Source organism: Bombus pyrosoma, linkage group LG12 (assembly GCF_014825855.1).
Source record: "Bombus pyrosoma isolate SC7728 linkage group LG12, ASM1482585v1, whole genome shotgun sequence".
NCBI classification, from domain to species: Eukaryota; Metazoa; Arthropoda; class Insecta; order Hymenoptera; family Apidae; genus Bombus; species Bombus pyrosoma.
Window position 1 is genome coordinate 5,787,926 of NC_057781.1, and position 23,089 is coordinate 5,811,014.

A 23,089-nucleotide genomic window follows, 5' to 3' on the forward strand; every position below is an offset into this window, starting at 1 on the left:
GTATTTCAAAAAGTTTGATTGTTTTATACATCCTGAACGTTATATATTTTATAACGAAGGTAGAAACTTCATTGAAAGTATTGCTAGTATAACATTAGAATAATAACGTATATATTATCTTTGTACATTTCCGTTAATGTTGAAATATACGTACGAAATACACTATATCTGTGAGTAAGTGTAAAAAATGTATGGAAGTTTTATTCGTGTGTCATACTCCGCTGTCAGACGACTTTTAACACTTTCGTGTGACTAAGAATTATATGAATAAGTCCGTCTCTCTCTTGCCTCGGTATTTCAACTCATCCAGACTCTAACTCGAGTCATTTTGTACTTTATTTTCTCCATTGACCTAACTTATTTTAGACTCAATCCTCTTAATTTGATATTTCAGCCTGTCAACCAAACACTTCATCTCGTACAGTTTGCCGACCCCTGATTCGATCAGCATGGATCATAATCATCAAGTCAAGGTCATACTAATGTGATACGCTTTCAGCTGCGTTCTCCTCCCCGGTTCTACGTATTTCCAAACTGTGTACTTCTAAATTCTCGACCTATAAGAAACAAAATACATATGATATCAATGGTCGAAAGAAGATTCTGTACGAATTTTTTGAAAAAGACACATTTCTTAAAAGAAACTGATCGCTAATCATTGCTTGCCTCCTGATGAGATTCTTTGCCCGATATTTTCAATAATTTTCTTATAAACGGAGCCAGTAACATTGGATCCAATTTTTCAACTTTTTCGGACGAGATCAGGCTCACAACTAGTCCGATGGTCATCGTCACTAAGGCACCGGTAACGGTGTACCAGAGATAACTGAGACGATACAACGCTAGAGGTTCCCTAAAAAAATATTCGTAAAATTATAGAGAGAAAAGTATATAATTAATGTTTTCAGTTAAAAATTTGATTATTACGGAAGAAATTCGTCACCATCCAAAATCGTGTCTGGAGGCTCGAGTAACATTAAGTTTTCTACTTGAGGAAACGAATAATAACATCCTTCCGTGCTGACTGGTTTCTCGTCGAATCTATCGAAACATTTTACGTTGGCCAATATTATAAATAGTTGAGAAGTAGCAAATATTTGTTTTAAAATCATTCGATTCGTTATTCTTACTTTATTCTTCCACTAGCAATCGCTGCTTCTGCCGAAAGGCTAATCCAACCCATAAAACCCAAACCAGAAAGACCACCTATCAGAGCACCCTATATTTTGTACAGAATTATAATATCCCTATTTCCGTCGTTCTTTTATCATTTTCATATTAAATTTTAGTATACCTTGGCATTTACCCAGGGCAATAAAATACCCATGCTAAAAATTCCAAGAGACGGTCCACTGGTAATGGAGGACAAGTTCATAGATAACTGAAACAGACTTTATTTTGACTAATTCTTTAAATTAAATTCTTGCACGTTATACCTGCAATACGTGAGATCCTGTTTTTTCGACGACAAATACTAGAGCTACACAGGTTGCCCCAAGAACAACTACCGTGAGTTTTAATAAAATATCTGCAGCTTTTGGCGAGAGGGGCGTTTTCCTAAAGGGTTTAACAAAATCTTCTAACACCACTGCAGCCATCGAATTCAAACCGGTAGATAAAGAACTAAAACAAGGGAATGATTAAATATTGATTATTTCTTTTTTTTTTTACAATTGATCGTGAATATAAATGATAGAAAAGTTACCTCAATGCTGCGCTAAATACTCCAGCGACAAAGAGACCCGGAAGACCCGGAAATTCATTTAATATGTTCATAACAAGCAATGGTAATAACTGATCCTTCGCACCTGCTAACTACATGAGAAATATATTTTTCTTTTAATATCGGATTATTGTTAGAAATATAGAATACAGAAAATAAGAATAATGTAAAAAATTGTAAAATATTCACAGGATGTAAAGTATGAAATGTCAGATGCATGAGTGATATGTTGCAGGCGAAATCTTTCTATTACTTCCAGTTCATGATATATTGTGGAATTAGGGTATCAGGGAAGTCGGATCATTACCTTTGTTGTAAGTGGATCACATACATGGTACCAGGCATATATTAACATTCCCGCGTATCCGCATATTCCTATTAAAATCAAGACTCCAACTATAAAGATCCAAAGCGCTCTGAAACATATCGCATTTTGTGCCTTAAATAGCTTAATAGTTTATTTCGGAACTTATACTTTACAAATAAAAAAAAAAAGAAGATTTAAAACAACGGATATACCTTCTAGCTGATTTTAACGTGGGCAATGCAAGATATCTTTGTATCATGTTCTGATTGATAACGGATACTTGCAACCAATGAAAGAAACCACCAACGACGAGAGACCAAATCGTATGCCTCGTAAGAGGACTCCAATCTGTCCTATTCCGAAAATTCGTATAACTTTATTATTGTTCTACTCGCGATCATTATCTTTCTTTTTAACGGTGATGTTATAATGCTCACGTGGGTAATTCAAGTCTTCCAGATTCTAGATTTCTTCCTATCACTACCGAAAATCCACCTACATCGGATGTTCCCTTAACGACGATTAATATCATAGAGCCAAACATTATGAAGGTCTGAATAAAATCGGTCCATACTACCGCTCGTAAACCACCCTGGTAAAACGCGAATTATTTTGTACATTCTTAAAAGAATAATTTTCGTATCTACGAATTATATATGTCTTACCACACAAGTGTAAAAAATGCACACGATACATACGAACGGAGTGACTACATGTACATTCACTCCAGTAACTGTAAATACGTTATTTTATATGTTAATTCTATGTGACTAATTCTATTCATAATTATTCGGTGTGCATTCAGTACCTTGATTAAAAGCCAACGCTGGTACGTAAATAACAATAGGAAGCCATGTCATCTAGAAAAGAATAAGATATTTTTCTCATCGAAAATTTGAATGAATAAATGAATGAAATTGAATGAGAATAACTCACGATGCCGATCAAGAAAAGTACTGATCCTAATGTTCTGATTTTCCTATCGAAACGTTTTTCGAGATATTCATAGGTGCTTGTAAGTCTGAGTTCATGGAAAATTGGTAAATAGATTCCTGACGTTACAAAACCAACGATGATTACTCCGAAACCAATACAAAGGTAACTAACACCGTGTACGTAAACTTCCGTTGGTGTGCCCAATAATGAAATACCTATTATTGTTATTATTATTATTATTTAATAATAGTTACAGACTGAAGAAATAAAAATAAATTTTGCATAAAAATTGATATTCGTTATTATTATAATCTAAATATTTTAATGAGAAAGCTATCGTTATAAACAGATGGATAGTTTTTTAGAATTTCAAGTGAACTCCTACCCGATATAAAGCTGGCTATAAGACTCAAACTAACAGGGAATGTCTTCATGTTTCTACCACCTACGAGGTATTCGTCTTCTCCTGATGATTTCTTAATAAAACCGAAATAAATACCAACGAAACCGCAAGCAACCAGCATGAACGCGAAAACTGTATAATCCCATATACCAAAACTTCGCATCATTTCACTGACTTCCTGTACAGTTAGCATGTCTTGCGACCAGTTTGGTTGACGATCCTCCATGCTACCTTCCGCGGTTATTTTGTTACAGAATGGAATTTTGTGACTGTTTCAACGCCTTGAGGCGTTTCGAATTAGCTAAATCCTTTTAAGAACGAATAATTGATATCTTTTTAACAACATAAAAATTACGCTTTTATACTTTTAAGTAGCAGTAGTTAAAAATGGTACTTACCTTAATTTTTATGCTTGATAATTTTTCAGTCCATTAAAACTAATTTATTGAAAAGAACTGCGTACCTGCGAACTTTTATTTTGAGTCTGATACATCTGCGAAGAGTAATTTACAATTTATACAAGAATAAAAATTGCTAAATATAGTTAATATTTTGGACACGCGATATAACATTCAGGGTCAAAATATAATTCTATTCACATTGAATTAAATGATAAATTATTTCAAATTTATGACACGTTTGTTAATATATGGTGTGGAAGGTTGTAATGGATATCACGGAAGACCGGCTACAACTAGCGTGACAGTTCATCTGAAAAGAGGCAGAAGCTCGAAGCGGCCCGATACGATTGCACACATCACGATTGTGCCATTGTGACAATTTTCTCATTAAATCGACAATGAACATTAAGTACGAAGTTAAAACGACCGGGTATATACCAGAGTGAATCGTAAGTGGATAATACGACCTAAATATGGTAGTAGTTGTATAGATGTGTTTGATCACATTGACGGTCGCGTTTCAACCAAGTTCCTGGATGATTTTCGGGTGTCAAAGAATTATTTATTAATAGCTATTCAGCGCTACTGTAAGCGTTAACATGGTACTTGTTGGCAATCTATTTAAAACATACGTGTATAGAAAGTATACATACTATATGTATATACACTTGGAACGAATAACAATTGTAAAAAAAATAAAAGGTAGATATTTTTTACATTAATTTAATTAAGAAATAACACGTGATTGATACAGAATTTTAAAAAATATAGGATAAATTGGATTTAGTGTTCACAACTTTTATCCCTCGTAGAAACGCGGTAATTCGTTACCTAATATAACTTTTCTTTCAGCACCTTTTTCCGTAATAACGCCAATTCGGATGACACCACCGCTGCTACCATCACGAGACATTGCCAATGCCAATGCTGTAAAAATAAGGAAGTCATTGATATTACACTATTACATAATCAACATAATCAACATAATCAACAATTATATGCTCATATTGTACTGATGAAAGGTTGTTAAATATTTACTGTTTTCAACAAGTTTAACACATTCATCCCTTGACATGTTTGGCTTGTATTGTGCATCCATGTAACCATACACATAGGTTGAACCAGATCCTCCAATGGAAATTGGTTGTCGTACACACATACCACCTAGGGGAATACTATAAACTTGACCTCCTTTACGACTATCCCATCCTGCCACCAAGATTCCTGCCATTAAGGAATCCCTGTAATTGTAACATAATTCACGAAACACATTTGCTGCTGTTTCTACTAAAGGTTCCATGCCCAGCTCCATTCTATCAAAATAAAACATATAAAATAAAATTATTCCATAATCCAATATATATAAGTACATAAGTTCACACATAAATCTACTTACTTGTGCAGACTCAAATGATATGCAACTATGTCTGAAATAGCTTGGGTATCTGCCGCAGAACCAGAACGACAACAATAAATGTGATCAGTGATTTTAGTCAGCTTATCAGCAAAACGATTGGAGATATAAGCCCTAAAATGGGTTAGTTATGAAATTCATTGTATAATTATTACCACATGCATGAAAAATAATTTTAGACGTATCATATCATACCCAGTAGTGGCTCTAGAATCTGCTCCAATTACAACTCCTCCATCAAACTCACAAGCCATGATTGATGTCTAATTAATGAAATAGCTTTTAAAAAATTGATACATTTCTTTCTAAAATTATAATGTAATAAAAATTGTTTTGCTTTAAAGAAATGTTTTCACGGAATATAAAATTTATATTATATATGAAACAATTATTAAAATATATAACATAATTATTTAAATTATGTATATATTATTAACATAGTATTACAGAAAGTATACTGATGTTACATGAATATAATAGAATAAGTTAATTTTGTTTTGAATTTTCATCATGTATGTACTTTTAAGTTTGCACTGTCATTCTAACCTCAAAACGTGTTAATGTCAGAATTTATTGAAACTTACTCCTGTACTTTGCTCAGAAGAAAGCCAATCTGGGCCCAAATTACTGGCAATTGAACTTATATTAGGTTGAACTAAATTATCCATCATATATGCCATTTTTCAAAAATTCTAAGAATGCTCTTTCCGCTTGACTGTTCAATGTTGGAAGTTGATTTGCGACTACAGTGTGTCCATCTACAAAAATTAAAAGACGATGTCTGCATCTAAACATAATTATTAAATATGAATAATTTGCAATTTTAACGGAACAGTTTTAACAGCTTTTATTCGGAACAATAAATTTTGTTATTACATTTATGCTACAATAAACTTTTTACAACTTTTTCTATTTTTGTACCATGTACTAGACTTTTTCTAATAATAATTAAACAAATATTTTATATTTAAGTAAAATTGTATCTATTTATTTACTTTTACTATCAGTATTTGTATGAATATCATACAATTAACAAAATATAATAAGCTTTAATTTTATCAGAGTAACTATTATAAAGCGACCTAAGATACAAAACATTATTGTTTCGGAATTGAATCTTCTGAACAGGCTAGTCTAGACTAGTCGCCAGTCAAGCATGTCATACAGTGCATTTTACTTGTATCTTCGTATATAATGGGAAATATATTAGGATTTTAAAAATAAAGTATATAATATACAGAGCTTGTATTCGTCGTAAAATATTGTTTGGAAAACAAAATAATACGAAACTATATGCATTTTCAAAGACCTAAAGAAAGATTAAAGAAAGAAAGCACATCCTTCAGTTGATTGCATGTCTATCGTGAATCGTGACTCTTGCAACTTTTTTCAGGTACCTACAATTTTCCCAAAGAGTGCGGTATATTGAGTGCAACGTGCAAGCAACGTTCTCATGTAACACTTGATTTGTGTTATACTTGGTTTATCAGTAGTGGATTTATAGTGCTTCAGGCTTCGGGTTAACAATAAGAATGACATATACCATGCAAAAGACTTGTAGTAACAATCGGATAAAAAGTGTTGATCGCGATCGTGGGTAGCAGCCGGTAAAGAAATGGCAATTTCTAGCTGGATGATCTGGGGTAGGAGTCTTCGTACGAGCAGATCTCATCGAAGTACGTTGAACATTGACTGTCAATTTCTTTATTTTAAAACTACGTTGTTTCCTATTTATGTATTCTTTTTATAGGCCGTCAAGAGAGTGAAGACAGCTGCGTGCAACTCGATCTGTCAAGAGGTTAGTAACCTAACCTGTAACTTACAACTTTGTATCCACAGTACTTTATAACGATAACATAACTATCTCATATCAGTCTACGATTATATCTATGTACGTGGTTATCCTTAAGTCGCATTTTATAAAGTGACAAGTGTCTCTTTTGTGGAATACTAAAAGCAAATTTAAAAAAAAGAAAGTAAAAAAATTTAGTTAATGAAAGATATAAAATTATCTTTAATATCAGTGTTTGTAAGCTTCTCAATATAGCAGTAACTTTCTACATATATACATATGTATTTGTTATAAAGATATTTATTTTCATTATCCATCTATGTAATTAAACATTTAATTTATTTTATAGGATTGAAAGAAAATGTGAAAGAAATTTTAACCAATCTTTATCAACGGGAAAATGTTCCAAGTATAAAAAAATTAGCCTATCTTAATGCCATTGTTAAATTAATTAGCGAAAATGATTCACCAGATTATGGGTATTCCATTAGTGATGTATTTTGCTGGTAAGAATTTAAGAATGATTTATTACAAACAATATAGAGATGTATTATCTTATAAAATATAATATGTATTAATTATAATTTATATTGATTTTATGTATTTTATAGCTTGCGGGTGGGTCTTGTGCATGAAGCAACACAAGTTCGTGCAGCTGCACTACGAGCTGTACGATATATGCTCAAAAAAGAACAAGATGTTATTGCAATTAATAAATTACAGTATCCATATTTTGTGGCTAGAAGTATGGATGTTAATTTACGAAATGAAATGGAGAGGATGCAGGCTCTTAGACTTGTTAGAAGAATTTTAGTATTAGCTCCAAAACATTTTAGTCCTATTTTAGCAAGATCTTTAATAAGTCTAACCAATGGAGGAGTTGAAGAAAAAGATGGAGCATTTCGAGCATTTTTAGCAACTCTTTGTGAATTAGGTGTTTTGAATTCAAATTTGTTAATCAGTTGTGGAGGAATTAGTGCCCTAGCGAGAGCTGCCATGACTGGACAAAGTCCTGCTATAATTGAATCTGTTGTAGGAGTTTTATTGAAATTATTAAATACTCCTGATACTAGGAGTAGTGTTTCTCTTATGTGTTTTGCAGCTCCCTATTGTGAGCTCCATTCTGCAAGTATAAATAGAACAAAGGAAGAACGAGAAAGATTTGCAGCAAGCAAGTTAGCATTACTAAGTATATTAAGATCCTATTCTGGAGTTTTACATTTTTGTCGACCTGATGACAATTCGGGATTGAAAGCTATAGCAGATGTGTTATATGTTGAGCAACTCGAAGTAAGAGGTGCTGTTTTAGAATTACTTTATGAGTTGTTGGATTTACCTTTGCCTACTTGGACAGATGAACCTGATGTTGCTCTAGCAGCAGTAGATCCCAGCAGAGCTCGTGATTCTTGGAAATTGTCAGAAGGCTTTGTTGCAGCTGAAGGAAAATATATTTTACCATCCTTATCATCACGTTGTCCAAATATTACAGAAATACATTTAGCATTATTGGTATATGCTTTACTGGAATGTGGTCTACATCGTGCTCTAGCAGAGACTATTGTTTCCACTGATACTTTTATTTCTGTACGTGCAGCTGTCTTGCTAGGTGCACTACTGCATCTTGCACATTCTCTTTTGCCTTCTGAAGTATGTGATCTTACTCCTCCTTTACCAAATTTATTAGAACATGCAAGTGCTGGAAAGCATCAAGCTTTAGCAGCTGTTGCAATTTTGGAACGAATGCACACTATGATGCGACGAAGACCGGCACCAGCAAGTCTATTTCTCGATAAAATTTTGCAAGCTGGTACGTGGTTAAGACCGACATTACCAAGGCGTCAACGAACATCCAGTAGACATTGGTTACGTCGAGAATCACCGACTACACCTCTTTTGAAAGATGCGCAAGTACTCAGCTCCAAGGATGCCCTTGCTTGGAATTGGCCGGTAGTACGATCTATATTACGCTCACGGGAAGATACTGCGCGAATACTCCATGATTCTGATCACAGATTATTTATGAAAAGACTTGTACGTTACTTTAAACCATGTTCCAATGGCTACAGTAGAGTGGAGTTAGCAACAAATGCTAATTTAGCACGAGAAGCAACATTAGCTGGTTGTGATTTATTGAATTGTTTATTGGAAATTCCTGAACCTGAGAGTACAAAATTATTATTTGAATTAATCGAGGATATTGATGAGCAAATCTCCAGTATTCGAACAGCTCAATCTGCTCATGAATGTTTATTTTCACCTCGTCATATGTCTACTACCTGTTGTCAAAAGTATTTTCTATTTCTTGGACAACTGAGCCATTCAGCAAAGGGAACTAGAATTTTAAAAGAATTTCAATTATTAGGAAAGCTGCAAGATTTGGCTTTAGCTACTAATCACGACTGTTATGTTAAACTTATAATATCAAGCTTAGATTATTCTAGCGATGGACCTAATAGAAAAATATTGACTAAGATAATTACAGAAGCTACATTAGACAGTACACGTCTATATGCGACACAGTTCCTCCGATTGATACTCAGAGCCAGAATGACTGACGCCTATCGTTGGGCAATAACATTATTGTCAGAACGGTTGTCGGATTTCAATAAAACTATAGCACTAACTGCATTAGAGGCATTACACGAAGCCTGCGACGAACCAGAATATTTAGAAGCTTTATTGCAACAAGGTGGACAATTTCGGGATTGGGATAAATGGCTGGAAGAATTAGGCGATAAAGGTTACTTGCTGAAAATTCGACTATACTCTCTTCATCAGGGTTTCACCACACTTTCGTCTCCTGCAGAGGAATTGGAAAAATGGATAAGTCCAGGAGGTTTTGCAGAGAGATATGTTGGTTTAATAGAGGGAGAAATACATGATTCTTTAACTCGTCGTCAAAGAAACGAAACAGGAAGTTATCATAGAAGAACAAGTAACGTTCCCATGACACCACAGAATATTTTTATCCTACCACATTTAATAGGTCAATTGGTGCAACACGATTTAGGTATGCAGCTGTTATTACGTCGAAATGTAATACAACGTTTTACCCGTGTTGTTCAAAGATTTAGACTAGAATTTGGTAACAGAGATTCGGAATCAAACTCAAGATGTACTAAAACTAATCGTTCTGTGATTGATGATGCTTGTGCTATGTCTGAAGAATCTGGTACAGATGAAACAGTAGAATCAAATAGATTAGAGACAATAATGGATTCAGAAACTGTGGAAAGCGTGGATATAAGTTATCCGCAAAAAGTTGACTCTCTAGAAGTAGATATTCGGCGAAAAGCAAGTCTAGATGATTCCAAACGAACTACCTTAGAAAGAAATTGGAGGTTGGAGCCTGAATCTCGAGATGATCAAACGAGCTTAAGTAAAAGAATTTTAAAAGTAAAGTCCGCGCTATGGGCGCTTGGTCACATGGGAACCTCGGCAGCAGGAGTAGAACAATTAAATCATGCAGGCATTATAGAATTGTTAACTTCCATAGCAGAAACGTGTTCATATTATATAGTACGAGCAACAGCTATGTATGCTCTTAGTTTGATTGCTACAACTCGTGCAGGTGCAGATGCACTGTCGACATTTGACTGGCCATGTGTTAGACACAGACGTGGAGACCATTGGCCAGTTGTTCCTCCTACGAACAGATATCCAGCTCCGAGTCCGATTCCTATACAACGACATCATCGGAGTCTCAGTGATGGTAAGCCAGAATTACCTGAACCAGTTGCTCGAAGAACCAGAAATCGATCTGAAAGTGCAGCTACGGATCTCGAAGCCAGACGCTATGCGTTACCGTAAGAACCATATTTTAAGTAATAATTTTGTATTCGTTAAGAACATTCTCTATCATTGTTTATTTTTGCAGAGAAAGAGGAGAGACACCAAGTCCTGTTTCAAGTATTCAAAGATTAAGCCAACAAGATGCTGAGGGGTATGCAAGACTTCGTAGTTTACAACGTCATCGGAGACCTAGTTATTCTCAAAGTAGCTTAGAGGTAAGAATGTTTAAAGATCGATCTTCCGTTTCACTGGACATTTGATTAAACTACTTTATTTTATTTTAGATGTATAGTTTAGACGGCCGGCTTTCGTTACAAAGTTTATCCGAATTTGATTCATCTCGCAACTGGATTGCGGAACAAGTACTCACTCCAACACCTCCACCTCCCGATGATAATCATGATAATTTATCTTACATGGGTATTGCGCTTCCAAAGAGACTTATAACTATATTTCCGGAACCAGCACAGTTGTCGGTTCCAACTATAACACTGGATGATGCACCTAAGTCAGATGTAGAAACGACCGAAGTAGATGAGGAATCTTGTTCAGAATGTGATGTAGATGCAGAACATTATCGTATATGTTTAGTATGTTCTCATGGTAAAAGTAGCAGCAAAGATATGATTCCAGAAAAAGACTTAAAGTTACAGAGGTAACATTAATTAATTATACAGTTACATAAAATGGTACATTATAAGTATAGAATGCTGACTTTTTTTAGTACACCTAAGTTACGTTAATTTTAATAACACCTGTATTATTTGAATAGGAAAATACTTAGGCATGCACAGCGATTGGCAAACCCTGTATGGTATCGTAATAGTCGACAAACCTTGCTTAGATTAAGACAGTTACACTCAGAAAGGTTTCAGGTATACATATAAATATAGCTTCAAGAATAAAAAACCATATGTTTAATTTGTTATTTATACATAATTGTGCTTTATGTTATAGGATATTTGTTTATTTTCGGATGTAGCTGCTCGTTTAGGTAGTAATACATATAGGATGCAAGCACGGCGATTTTTACAAGAATTATTTCTAGATTCTACATTCGAAGCAGTAAGTTGTCATAAAAAGATTAGAGTCACAACGTGCAAGAAAAGTTTCTAATTTTGACGTTGTAACACAGCTTTATGTAGAAGCAGCTAATGTTTTAAAACTAAACGATGGCAATGGTGATAAATCCTTGCAATCTCCCATTTCCACGGCGCTTGAACCCGACTCCCGTGTGCCTTCCGAAAGTAAGGTCAATGGAAGACTTACTTTTTCTGAGATTCAAGTAGCACAGCTAGATGCTGTTGCTGAAGAGGCGGGAGGTGATTCCTGTGTGACTCAACAATGCAATAAACCACAAGAGCTTCTGCGCAAACCAGAACGGAGAAGCGACGAAAAGATAATAGCCGAAATTTTAAAACCAGAAGAAAGAATACGTTTATCAAAAAGTTCTGATAGATTATTAAAAGTATCAGGTACAAACACTGCCATCAGTCTTGATTAGTAGTCACCAACTTTCAAACAGTTGTAAATATTTTGTATTAAAGTAATTACAAAATATGAAATAAATTACACTGCCAAAATAGAATGTAACAATATCCCTATGCGACTAAAATATAGTAATAGAAAATGATATATATATATATAAAATGTATGATATATATTAATATATCATGCATATATGTATAACATATATATATAATCCTTTTTCTCGATTAATTCATGTGCAAGAAAATATGGAGTCAACGTAGGAAAGGATTATACCATTTGTAGTGGGTAGTATTGGAATTACAGGTTGTAATCGTATTCCATGCTGAATCGATAACACCGCATGTGATATGAAGTGAAAATAGTATGTCAGGTCTATATTGTATTTCGCCTGTGGTATAAGATAGTAGTTTTCCATATTCGTTGCCAGATGGCAATATGAACATTTTTATCTTATAGCAATTATAGTACAATTCGAACTTGGTCTTTATCAGTTTTTTATATAATTATTGTAAGTGATTTATTCTACCAGAGAGATTCTACTTGTTTGATACTAACAAAGTATTTTTTTTATGCGTGAGTTACAAAATTAATTGTCAGTCAAAGTGTACTAATATGTAATATATTTAATGACTCCAAGAACAGAATAATTTCAAATTTTTTACTTAATTAACAACCATATTGTTACTGTATTATCATTTTATAACTCTGTCTTTTATTATTTAAGTGATTTAAAATGTATTTACAAATGTATTTACAATTTTTTCATACTTTTTATATCAAAGAATTAAACTCATATTGTGATATGGTCGATATCATGTTTTATTTTTACAAATTTTTCAATTTCATCGAATCTGTAAAAAATAAAGGGAAAGTTCAAATTAAAAAATTTAAATGCTTCCATAGATTTCATGAAACATGTCTGAAGGTAAAAAGATTATACTTGTAACTGGTGGAACAGGACTAGTTGGTAGAGCTATTGAACATGTCATCGAAACAAATAAAAATGAAAATGAAAAATGGATATTTGTAGGTTCTAAAGATGCAGACTTATGGTAAATTATTTATTAATTGTCATATATCAGTACACTACTCAGTTAAGCTATAGGTGAAATGTATTGTATTTCCAGTGATAAAAAGGATACAGAGAAGTTATTTGAGAAACATAAACCTACGCATGTTATTCATTTAGCTGCTATGGTTGGTGGCTTGTTCCATAATATGACTCACAATTTGGACTTTCTGGTAAAGGAATAAAATCTTGACTAATGTCTGTTTTATTATTTTTAAATTGATGGAAATATATGTTATAAATTTCTAGCGTAGGAATATTCACATGAACGATAATGTATTACAAACTGCTCATGAAAATGATATTGTCAAAGTCATATCATGTTTGTCAACTTGCATATTTCCTGATAAAACAACATATCCTATTGATGAAACCATGGTAACATTAACTTTTATATTAGTAATTTTTAAGGCTTTGCTTTTTATATATTCTTATTTTACCTTAATGCATAGTATCCTCTATTATCTTAATATTTATTATATCTATATTAATATCTATTATATTGATGCTTATTTTCTTAGATTCACAATGGCCCACCTCATCCATCAAATTATGGTTACAGTTATGCCAAGCGTCTTATAGATATCCAAAATAGAGGTTATTATGACCAGTATCATAGAATTTATACTAGTATCGTTCCATGCAATGTGTTTGGGCCAAATGATAATTTTCATCCCAATGCCAGTCATGTTATACCAGGTTTAATACGCAGACTTTATGATTTAATAAAAGATGGTACAATATTTTACCAATAAGATTTTTATAAATTATCAATTGTTTTAAAGAATAATGTTGGTATCTGTTGGTATATATTTTAGGAAATACTGAAGATAAGGTATTTACCATATTAGGTTCTGGGAAGCCACTGAGACAATTTATTTATAGTTTAGACTTAGCTAACTTAATAATATGGGTATTGAGAGAGTATAACTCTGTGGAACCAATTATATTATCAGGTAAATCAAAAAGATCGATTAAACATATGGTATATATCGGTATATGTTATTTGAAATTTATCTATCTTTGACACAGTTGACGAATCCCAAGAAGTTACAATTTCTCAAGTAGCTGAGGCAATTGCACAAGCTTTTAATTTTAAAGGAAAACTGGTATATGATACGTCTGCTGCCGATGGGCAGTATAAGAAAACAGCAAGCAATGCAAAATTACGAAAATATTTACCAGATTTTCAATTCACACCATTTAATCAAGCCATTAAAGATACCGTTGACTGGTATATAAAAAACTATGATCGAGCGAGAAATTAGTAAACGTTGATTAATGTTTCATTCACGCTAATTTTGGTTCTGTACAAAATTAGGAGAATAAGAAGACCACTCCTTTAAACTTATATTGTACAATGTAATGTAATATAATATCTACGGCAGGAAGTAACGAAATTATATATATCGCTGAGTTTATTTCAACAATATTTTTACCTCTTATAGTTAGAAGAAGACAATTGTATTAAAAATTGTATTTTTAATTATTTACATGATTATAAGTAAGCTATTAAAAAGTTTCGGGTGCATGTCTTCTAATTTTTCGTTAATTTTATGGATATCTCTATCAAAATATGTTAAGAATTAAAAGTTGATATTAAGCTATTGTTACTATAAATACCATATATTTTTAGAATAAATATTTCCTACATATGAAACAGCTTCTTTGTATTCTCAAAACTTACAATATTTTAAGATTGTCGAATAAAAAATATGTCTTTTTCAGTTGAATCAATGTTTCACTTTAGTTCTCTCAAGGAATGATTAGTGATTTTTTTCGTTTATAGATGTTAATTCTTAGTTGTTACCTGAACATCTAAGAAACATCAACTGCATCGTAATTTTTTCAATTTCTAATGGTTATTCAGTTATTTTATTCATCATAAACATTATCAATAGGATTGCTTAAATATTATCTAGAAACTTAATTATTAAATATTATCTTTAAGCCAGCTTATATTTCCAATGAAAAAGAAAAAGGGAATAGAAGAAAAAATATCACGTAAGGAAAATTACGAATATCCTTTTAATTTAATAGACATAAAAACTGAAACAAATAAAACGATGACGTACTGATCGCCGGTGTTCGACGACTGTCACAGAAATGAGGCGGAGCGAGTGATGGACGCGATGCAGCGCTTGTCGCACAAAAGGCGTCGCGACGCACGCGCATCTGTTAACATAAATTGAGCGCCCTCAGAACCGTGGAAGGTGCACGATGGCTTAAATTTGGTGCTCAGTCGCGCTCGAGGTGGCTCACCTCGACGATCGCGGAACTATGTGCTTTTCTCGTTTCATTCTTGTATTCACGATATGATGCTTTTTCGGCACGTGGTGTAGCTCAGGCTCAAAGTTTTGCTAATAAAATGCATCCATCGATCAATGCATTACCGCGTTACTTGAACGACTTTTCATGCAAAGAAATGATGATAGCGGTGCAGGGACACGCGTTGCGGTATCGTAGACGGTAACGCCGGCCGATCGGCTTTGCCGGGGGAAAGTCAGCTTCTTCGTGTCTTTTATTTCTGCGAACGATATCGCACAAGCGATCCATACGATTCATCAAAGGATCTTGACGCTTCCAGTGAAACAAGACGAATGTTCATAGAAACGTGTATCCAAAAAAAAAGAAAAAAAAATGAACAGTTTCAAGGAGTCTAAATCGGATAGGAATATAGATTGTGATAAAAAGAACTCATGTTCGGGGTAAAATATCGTGATACGTGTGAATCGGTTCGTGATAGCCCGACGATAGAAAAGTGTCTGGATGAACAACGTGATAAACACGAATGGTAAGAGCAATGTTGCAAGAACGAAACGATTTTCATTGGAGTACAGTAAGAAATAGATTCCTGTCTTTAATACGATGAAAGTACTCTAAATCGCGAATATTACGGGTTTTCTGCAGTCTAAGGAGTGTGTCGTATGCATAGCTATTTTGGCAGACATTGATAGCTTGATTAGTATCGATCTTGCGTACAAATGAAGATATCAGTTAGAGATTAAGAATAATTCCAGTAGGCGAAATTGCGCATATTAGATTCGTTAATCTGTTAAATTTTGATTAAATTAATGCTAAATAAGAGAATCTTTCATCACGCAGTGACAAAGCATGGTTTCATTTAATTTCTTCTATAAAAATTTACCTTTGAAGCAGTTACGATTGGTGTAAACAGAGCGTTGCATCACTCTTTTTAGGATTCCATTCTGAACAAACAATTTGCTCGGTCTTTAAGTTCTCGCGGCCCTCTTAGTAGATTTCGTTCATTTCGCTAAACGAGTTGCCGCGAATGCGGTAAAAAGATCTCGTCCCTTAGTTTGATCAAATTCTTGCGCTTCTCGGCTGCGGATGGAAAGGATGATTTCAGAAGCGTGCCGACACTGCTTAAAAGATTTACCGATCTCCGGAGAATTCTCAAGGATTTTAACTACTTTCCATAGTGTGAACCACTTTCGTTCCTGACACGATGAAAATAATTTAAATGTTATCCTTCGTATAATCGTAACATTCGACCCTAAAAACGATACATAAATTCCTATGGAGAAATATTGTCTATGGAAAAGTTGTAATATCGGAGATGATTTAATATGTAGAAGTCTATATGTACATGTCTTTATTATCTCGTTTCCTTCCATCCGCATCCCACGGAACTGTATTCTCTTTTTGTCCTCCATTGTTCTACGACGCGTATTCTTCTCCTAAGGGAGGTAAAATCAGTCTGTGACTCACAATGGTTTTGCGAAACAATATCTTTTAAAACGAATAGAATATTCGTTAACTTCGTCCTCACCAATAATATCGCTAGAATACAAGATTTGAACAAAATTGAATTAATCAAATCGTTTAACAGCTCGACAAAATTCAAAACCGTAGGCTATCTTGCGTAATTCGTGTTACATTGCCAGTATCCGAGTGGCTCTAAGGAGATCTAAAGAAACGTTCTGCCGAAGAAGGTCTATCGTGCGCGATCTTTTGATTGACATTTATCGCATTTACGATAAGAATATCACGGTAGCAGTGTGTGCCTGTGATCTAAGCGAATATCGCGCGCTTCGTCGCATTAATCATTGCATTCGTTTTCCTTTTGAAATCCAGTAAGGACGATTGGTATGTACAAGAGGTTTCTCCGTAAGATAATTCACGACTCAGTTGAAACAGTGTCTTTAACGTGATTCAGTTTCCACATCGTGGACAGAACGCGATGTGTTGTCGTCGTGTCGCGAATGAAGGCTCGTTCATTCGAGGGGGACAGTGCTCGAGAGGTTTCCGATAAAATTCGCTAGCGAGGAGGATGGAGAGAATTCGTGGTCCGCCGGAACACAGTTACAGAAATGCGCGTCGACGACGACCTCGACGAGGCGACCGACGTTCGTGTCGATTTCCAAAGAGATCTCGGAGCAGAGTTCAAGTTCGTATCGCTCGGTGATTCGAGGACGAAAGCCAGTGATTGCGTCCCTCGCTGATCGGTGGATCATTGAGCGTCTTGGCTGATTGAATGGGAAATAGAAACGACCAAAGGATCCTGAAGAAGATATGCCTGGTATCGTGGTATTCCGGCGCCGATGGAGCGTCGGCAGTGACGACCTCGTCGTGCCCGGTGCTTTCCTGTTCATCCTGCATCTGATATGGTGAGTGAACATTCCGATATTAATAACGGACCCCGATCAATCACTTTGTCCCGTTCTAACCGTTGTTATTTTCAGCATTTTCAAGAATTTTCAATGCTAATAGGACATGCTATCAGCGCGAAAGATACCTGTCTTTGTATTTATAGAAGCTCTTCGAAATAGAATATGTTCGCGGATAATTCCACGTGACCTACATTGTGCTTAATGCGCATAGCATTTACCTATACGTATTTCGATTAGTTTCGATAGAGAAATTCTCAGAACGCATGATTTCCGCCATTTAATTACCATCGTAATTTAATAATCGATTTGCCTTCCCTCGTCGTGTAACCGTCCGGGTCCCTGCACCTTCGTGTGATCTTCGAAAATACGTAGATACAAATCGGCCGATTAATTTATTTACCGTGTAATTAAACGCGATTAGCATTAAGGCGCGAAGAAGACAGGAATTTTAATTATGTCTTAAAGTTTCTCGCCCGTTGCAGGCCAACTTGCAGCTTTTAATACAATTTACAACGTCTCGTATATGAAACGTGAAAATTATGCAACAGTAGAAAACCGAGTGAATTCGTTTGCCGTTGAGCTATTTACCCTTTACAGTTAAACGATGGTACTCTTTTAGTTTAATTTAATTAGAGACTAAAGACCCCGAGGCAATTAAAGCTGCAGTGCGTGACTATATAACTATGTTAGAACTGTATATATAAAGATAATGATTCACTTTGTGTTTGAGCAGTTGTTGCATTATTTTTCTTCTTATTTTGTAACAGTTTCACGATATTGTTCGTACGATGATCACGGACGAAATATCTCGCTATAGAATATCGTTCGTACGACACCATGGATAAGTTATTGTCCAACCTAACGATATTTATCGTAAAATTTTGTTTAATATGTCTTGTGGTGTCGTCCTGGTTTCGTCTTGGCTTAGCTCTGGTTTCGTCTTGGCCTAGCTCTGGATTCGTCCTGGTTTCGTCCTAGTTTCGACCTGGTTTCATCCTGGTTTCACCCTAATCTCATCTCGCCCCGTTCGGATTGGTTTTGTTTGATACGTTTCTTAAAATTCTAATATGCGTATGTATATTTTGTAAATCACGATTAAGTTTTGGTTAAAGCGTGGTCGAATTTTTACCAACATTTTCATGACTTCGATTAACGAAATAAAGGCTTCCTGATCGCAATTAAATTTTGTTTAAACGATTAACAATATTTGGAAAATATCATAAATTCACGACAGTCTATTTAACCGTTTTGCTGTCACGAACAAGGTATCTTGCGACACAATATTGTTCGTACAATGACCACGGTCGAGATATCCCGTGTGTTTGTTTATTAGGTCGAGAGTTGTAATTACAGAAAAATAGACTGGCGAGATACTTCATTCGTGGTGTTGTACAAACGGTATTTAGCCGTGGGGTAACTCGTCCGTGTTCGTCGTATGAACGATATTGCGTCGCCAGATATCTCGTTCATGATTGCAAAGCGAAATGTATTCGTAGTTCTTTTTTTCGTTATTTCGACACTCTGGCGGCAATAAAATTCTCTTTTCTCAGACAAAAATCTTGCGAAATAAATAGATCGATGTATACGCTTGTTTCAATAATTCCGCGATTCTTCTTGATCGTCATCACTTAATTACGGATTCAAATCAAAAACTGCACGGTTATATACATTTTCAGAAAATTGCTCGTGTCGAGATCTGGTGCGTTTTTATCAGAGCGTTGTAATTTATCGCGTGTTTAGAGGAAATTATTAGGCATCAATATCCCCGGGCTTATTATTAGCGATGATCAAAGGATAGTTTTCGCGTGATAGCACGCCAATGCCGTATGTTTTAATTTTGAAAAATCGTTAATAAACGCGGTAAATGACCCGATACAGAGAGATAGAGAAAGAGAGAGAGAGACAAACGATAGGCGAATACATTGGCGATCGTCCATTTCGTTCTAGTCATCTTTATAAATTTGCGGCTCTCGATACGTCTCTAATATGTCCATGTCTGGAACGCAAACTCTGTGTCTTCTTCTATCGGGCGATACAGAATAGCCGATAAAGTTTCAATTAAAACAACGTCTAGCCGTTGTTGACGTTTGCACGGCCCTTTGAACGAATGTACAATCAATTTTCCCTGTTATCTCGTGTATTGTCCCACCGACTAGCTGTGCACGACATCGAAACTTTATCTCGGTTAGTTGATGTGCATTTCATCTTTCGTCTCTAGACACAGATTCTTCGTAAAAATGTCGATTTGTTTTGTTATTTATTATTTTGATATCGACCGTTTAAACTATGTAGACGAATATCGACGTATTCAAATAAAATTCCGTGATGTCCCGCATCTTGTCTTTTATGCATATTTAACACAGATTGACATGAAAGTCACGCAATTCCGAGGTTTTCGATACATGGGAAAAGACTTACTAGAAATGATATATTTCTGAGAAAATGAATTTAAGAAGTTTGTATCGTAGTTTGAAAAATAGAGTTGATAAAATGTCTAATCGCGTTGGAAACTAATTGAGAATCGCGGATAGATGTCTTATCGCAACGGTTATGATATCAAAGTTATTAAAAAATTTAAGCATTTGCCTGTCTACTGCTATCTCAAGCGAATCGAAGTTGTCAAGTACCTTGATCCTATTTTCTAACAAGATAAGATCAAAGATTTCCATTCAAATATTTTTCGAGAGTCTTCCTGATTGAACTTATTTCCCTTCTATTTCTTCAGTTCCACTAGGAAGAAATATGATTCATTGAGCTTATTGAATTTGCCCTCGCGTTAATGAAGAAGATTGAGAAGATTAAAAAGTCACATCGTGTCTTCGAATAAATATACGACGTGATGATAATTGAATAAAAAGTACGTATAAAAAGATATATCGAAATAATGTGCCACAAATTGTTAATGAAGAAATAATTTGTTTTTCGTAAATATCGCTGATTTGTATTTCAGTAGAGAAAATAACGTTATTACCACTAGATTGCGGATGCAGAGTTTTCCCACCTATTAAATATCATAATTTGTTATAATAAATATATTTTGGATATTTTATACATTTTTGTGCATTGTGCGAATTTCGTGTATTCTGTACTTCTGAATTTTCCATAAATACATGAACATGCGCAGTTTAACTATGATATAAATATACGTATTTTATACATAGACCCACTTTAAGACAACAATGACTCCTATTATCCTACCATTCGAACACCTTGAATTCAAAAACAAGTTTACCGCAAAGCGATCCAGGATTCCCTCCATTTCTTTTTTGCCTCGCTATGAACCGACCGAGCGGAGTTTCGTTCCGCGTTTCACTGATTCAGTACATCCGTGACAGCCGAATGGTCACGAGGTTCGACGGTCCGGTTGTTCGTTTCGCGAGGTGTATCAAGTAATACATAGTCGGTCGGTCGATGAGTTAATTGCGTTATTTGTGCCGGTATAGGTTATGTCATCGTACGTGAATGTTTTTGCTCGCGTACGAGGACAATTGCTCGGGCGAGCCACAAAGTTGCTGAACGAAACATGCCGGCTCTCATCACGTTTGGCAGACGTTGGCGTGTCGGCAGCGATGACCTGCTCGTACCGGGCGCCACCTTGGTTTTCATTCACGCGGTCGAGTAAGTATGGATATATGCCTATGCAAATAGAATACGTTAAAGCAGCTGCAAATTTCTTCGAAACATACATCAGCTGTGAACATATCGTCGTATTACATTTTCCAACATTGTTGGATCGTGCGTGCTTTTCGCAATTAAAAGGTAAATTTATTCATCTCATCTTCAATTTTCTTTCGTTGACTATGATCGATGAACAAAGGTCGATAGCACCTCGCGGAACCAGCTTTGAGTTCAATGATCGATATTTTGCGATATTTGAGAATTCAAGAGTTCGAGATGTATCAAAGAGATTTGAGAGAACCATGACGTTTCGGCTCAATTTTAATCGCGAGTAACATGCGAAATATATATTTGATACATGTGCATACTGTACATACATATTTAATGGTATAATATGTGGTAGTTGTACGAGTATTTTATCGATTTTCATAATCACATCGAGAGTACTGGGGACTGCTACATTCGAGTGTAATGTTGTAACAGTGCAAATGTCAATGTCGATTACTTTGCCGATCACGTCGACGTTCGGTATGTTATCCAAGGTATTATATTTCTATTTCGTAAGGTATGTTGGAAATTCCATTCAAAATGGGGTAGAAGAGTAGTTGTAAATTGTATTATGGCGGGAACATAATGTCAATACCGCGCTGTGCTGTAATATTTGGGATACGTTACGCTTCGCTAATCCCCCCTCTCCTCTCATGTAAACCACGATGACGTTGGAAAAGTGCATTAAATAACAATTTTATTACTTCATTTTTATCACGATAAAATTATTTTTCAGACACTAAATACCACGTATTATAACTATTCGAATAACACATTTTCCGTTTACTTTTAGCGATGACATCAGATTTTAAACCGCCATATATTATTTTCTCAACTAGTACACTATATTCTTTCCATTACTAATATTTTGTATTAAAATTGTCTTAATGGCTTAACTATAACTGATTGCTCATCGATTCTTTATCTATCACGTGATAAGTAAGATTGCTGTTTTACAATTACAACTCTCTTCAATAATAATAATAATAATAATAATAATAATAATAATAACAACAACAACAATAATAATAAAAATTACATGAATATGTGTAGGTTCAAATATTTAGCGTATTGCAGTCAACCTCATTCTTCTTGTAATGATATGATAATGATATAACCCCAATGAAATGAGTTAAAGTGAATGAATGACAGGAAGATGTGGGCGTTGCGATGCACATATTGTTAGGCTATTACTGACCTTTTGACGATTAATGTAAATTTTAGATTTACTATAAACTTTCTTATTTGTTTTTTGGAAGCGCGTAACCGATATGGCGAAAACACGCACGGTATCCAATAGAAGAATGTGAAATTTGCACGCCGGTCCTCAGACGACGACGATTTTTCTACAAACAAGCCGAGATAGGTTTTCCATCGTCGTTTACAACGTTTCCCACTCTCTCAACGAGAATCTGAGATACGTCGTTCCACGGAGTTCGTTTGAGACAGTAAATAGATTTA

The 23,089-nt window shown here is 34.8% G+C and overlaps 5 protein-coding genes across 15 annotated transcripts in view; 3 read left to right on the forward strand and 2 right to left on the reverse strand.

The window, feature by feature from the left end:
• Window positions 1-80: 80 nt before the first annotated feature.
• On the reverse strand, window positions 81-4,323 carry LOC122573631 (sodium-coupled monocarboxylate transporter 1-like). 2 transcript variants are annotated; one of them, XM_043740267.1, is made up of 15 exons: window positions 3,768-4,323; window positions 3,352-3,677; window positions 2,967-3,181; window positions 2,839-2,890; window positions 2,696-2,763; window positions 2,468-2,622; window positions 2,243-2,383; window positions 2,031-2,139; window positions 1,706-1,815; window positions 1,437-1,623; window positions 1,295-1,381; window positions 1,131-1,219; window positions 928-1,041; window positions 667-853; window positions 81-557 (listed from the first exon to the last, which is right to left on the reverse strand). In XM_043740267.1, the coding sequence occupies exons 2-15, from the start codon at window positions 3,593-3,595 to the stop codon at window positions 480-482; spliced, it is 1,836 nt and encodes a 611-aa protein (XP_043596202.1). In that variant the 5' UTR covers window positions 3,596-3,677; window positions 3,768-4,323; the 3' UTR covers window positions 81-479. The 2 variants fall into 2 exon arrangements, with proteins under 2 accessions (XP_043596202.1, XP_043596203.1); XM_043740268.1 differs by having other exon boundaries at window positions 3,352-3,701.
• A 154-nt stretch (window positions 4,324-4,477) lies between these two features.
• LOC122573634 (proteasome subunit beta type-6) lies at window positions 4,478-5,942 on the reverse strand. Its single transcript, XM_043740271.1, has 5 exons — window positions 5,769-5,942; window positions 5,380-5,447; window positions 5,167-5,298; window positions 4,809-5,083; window positions 4,478-4,697 (listed from the first exon to the last, which is right to left on the reverse strand). Exons 1-5 carry the CDS (start codon window positions 5,862-5,864, stop codon window positions 4,570-4,572), a joined length of 699 nt encoding a protein of 232 aa, XP_043596206.1. The 5' UTR covers window positions 5,865-5,942; the 3' UTR covers window positions 4,478-4,569.
• A 372-nt stretch (window positions 5,943-6,314) lies between these two features.
• On the forward strand, window positions 6,315-12,353 carry LOC122573629 (rapamycin-insensitive companion of mTOR). The gene is made up of 10 exons (XM_043740259.1): window positions 6,315-6,409; window positions 6,578-6,860; window positions 6,935-6,982; window positions 7,326-7,482; window positions 7,588-10,782; window positions 10,854-10,983; window positions 11,053-11,423; window positions 11,541-11,643; window positions 11,726-11,833; window positions 11,904-12,353. Exons 2-10 carry the CDS (start codon window positions 6,800-6,802, stop codon window positions 12,270-12,272), a joined length of 4,542 nt encoding a protein of 1,513 aa, XP_043596194.1. The 5' UTR covers window positions 6,315-6,409; window positions 6,578-6,799; the 3' UTR covers window positions 12,273-12,353.
• A 151-nt stretch (window positions 12,354-12,504) lies between these two features.
• On the forward strand, window positions 12,505-15,000 carry LOC122573632 (probable GDP-L-fucose synthase). Of its 2 annotated transcripts, none has more exons than XM_043740270.1 (7): window positions 12,505-12,832; window positions 13,163-13,311; window positions 13,387-13,501; window positions 13,578-13,706; window positions 13,850-14,063; window positions 14,147-14,284; window positions 14,361-15,000. In XM_043740270.1, exons 2-7 carry the CDS (start codon window positions 13,175-13,177, stop codon window positions 14,594-14,596), a joined length of 969 nt encoding a protein of 322 aa, XP_043596205.1. In that variant the 5' UTR covers window positions 12,505-12,832; window positions 13,163-13,174; the 3' UTR covers window positions 14,597-15,000. The 2 variants fall into 2 exon arrangements, with proteins under 2 accessions (XP_043596205.1, XP_043596204.1); XM_043740269.1 differs by having other exon boundaries at window positions 12,505-12,767.
• A 561-nt stretch (window positions 15,001-15,561) lies between these two features.
• Window positions 15,562-23,089, forward strand: part of LOC122573563 (diacylglycerol lipase-alpha) — a 52,925-nt gene continuing 45,397 nt past the window's right edge. Inside the window, exons 1-2 of one of the 9 annotated variants that reach the window (XM_043740087.1) lie at window positions 15,562-16,122; window positions 17,182-17,959. In XM_043740087.1, the coding sequence (XP_043596022.1) occupies window positions 17,865-17,959 (95 nt within the window). In that variant the 5' untranslated portion in view covers window positions 15,562-16,122; window positions 17,182-17,864. Of the gene's footprint in view, window positions 16,123-16,185; window positions 17,960-21,266; window positions 21,581-23,089 lie in introns of those variants that run through there. The other 8 variants (XM_043740088.1, XM_043740089.1, XM_043740092.1 and 5 more) reach the window with 8 other exon arrangements.

What these genes read in the sequence shown, in the direction of transcription:
- LOC122573632 (XM_043740270.1), top strand. Translation starts at nt 13,175, where the DNA reads ATGTCTGAAGGTAAAAAGATTATACTTGTAACTGGTGGAACAGGACTA. An exon ending in ATCCTATTGATGAAACCATG is followed by an intron (nt 13,707 to 13,849) that starts GTAACATTAACT and finishes TTATTTTCTTAG; the next exon opens with ATTCACAATGGCCCACCTCA. An exon ending in GGAACCAATTATATTATCAG is followed by an intron (nt 14,285 to 14,360) that starts GTAAATCAAAAA and finishes TCTTTGACACAG; the next exon opens with TTGACGAATCCCAAGAAGTT.
- LOC122573634 (XM_043740271.1), bottom strand. Translation starts at nt 5,864, where the DNA reads ATGGCATATATGATGGATAATTTAGTTCAACCTAATATAAGTTCAATT. An exon ending in GATTCTAGAGCCACTACTGG is followed by an intron (nt 5,299 to 5,379) that starts GTATGATATGAT and finishes AACCCATTTTAG; the next exon opens with GGCTTATATCTCCAATCGTT. An exon ending in TATCATTTGAGTCTGCACAA is followed by an intron (nt 5,084 to 5,166) that starts GTAAGTAGATTT and finishes TTATTTTGATAG; the next exon opens with AATGGAGCTGGGCATGGAAC.
- LOC122573631 (XM_043740267.1), bottom strand. Translation starts at nt 3,595, where the DNA reads ATGGAGGATCGTCAACCAAACTGGTCGCAAGACATGCTAACTGTACAG. An exon ending in TACTTTTCTTGATCGGCATC is followed by an intron (nt 2,891 to 2,966) that starts GTGAGTTATTCT and finishes ATTCTTTTCTAG; the next exon opens with ATGACATGGCTTCCTATTGT. An exon ending in TGCCCTGGGTAAATGCCAAG is followed by an intron (nt 1,220 to 1,294) that starts GTATACTAAAAT and finishes TACAAAATATAG; the next exon opens with GGTGCTCTGATAGGTGGTCT.
- LOC122573629 (XM_043740259.1), top strand. Translation starts at nt 6,800, where the DNA reads ATGGCAATTTCTAGCTGGATGATCTGGGGTAGGAGTCTTCGTACGAGC. An exon ending in TACACTCAGAAAGGTTTCAG is followed by an intron (nt 11,644 to 11,725) that starts GTATACATATAA and finishes TTTATGTTATAG; the next exon opens with GATATTTGTTTATTTTCGGA. An exon ending in TAGATTCTACATTCGAAGCA is followed by an intron (nt 11,834 to 11,903) that starts GTAAGTTGTCAT and finishes GTTGTAACACAG; the next exon opens with CTTTATGTAGAAGCAGCTAA.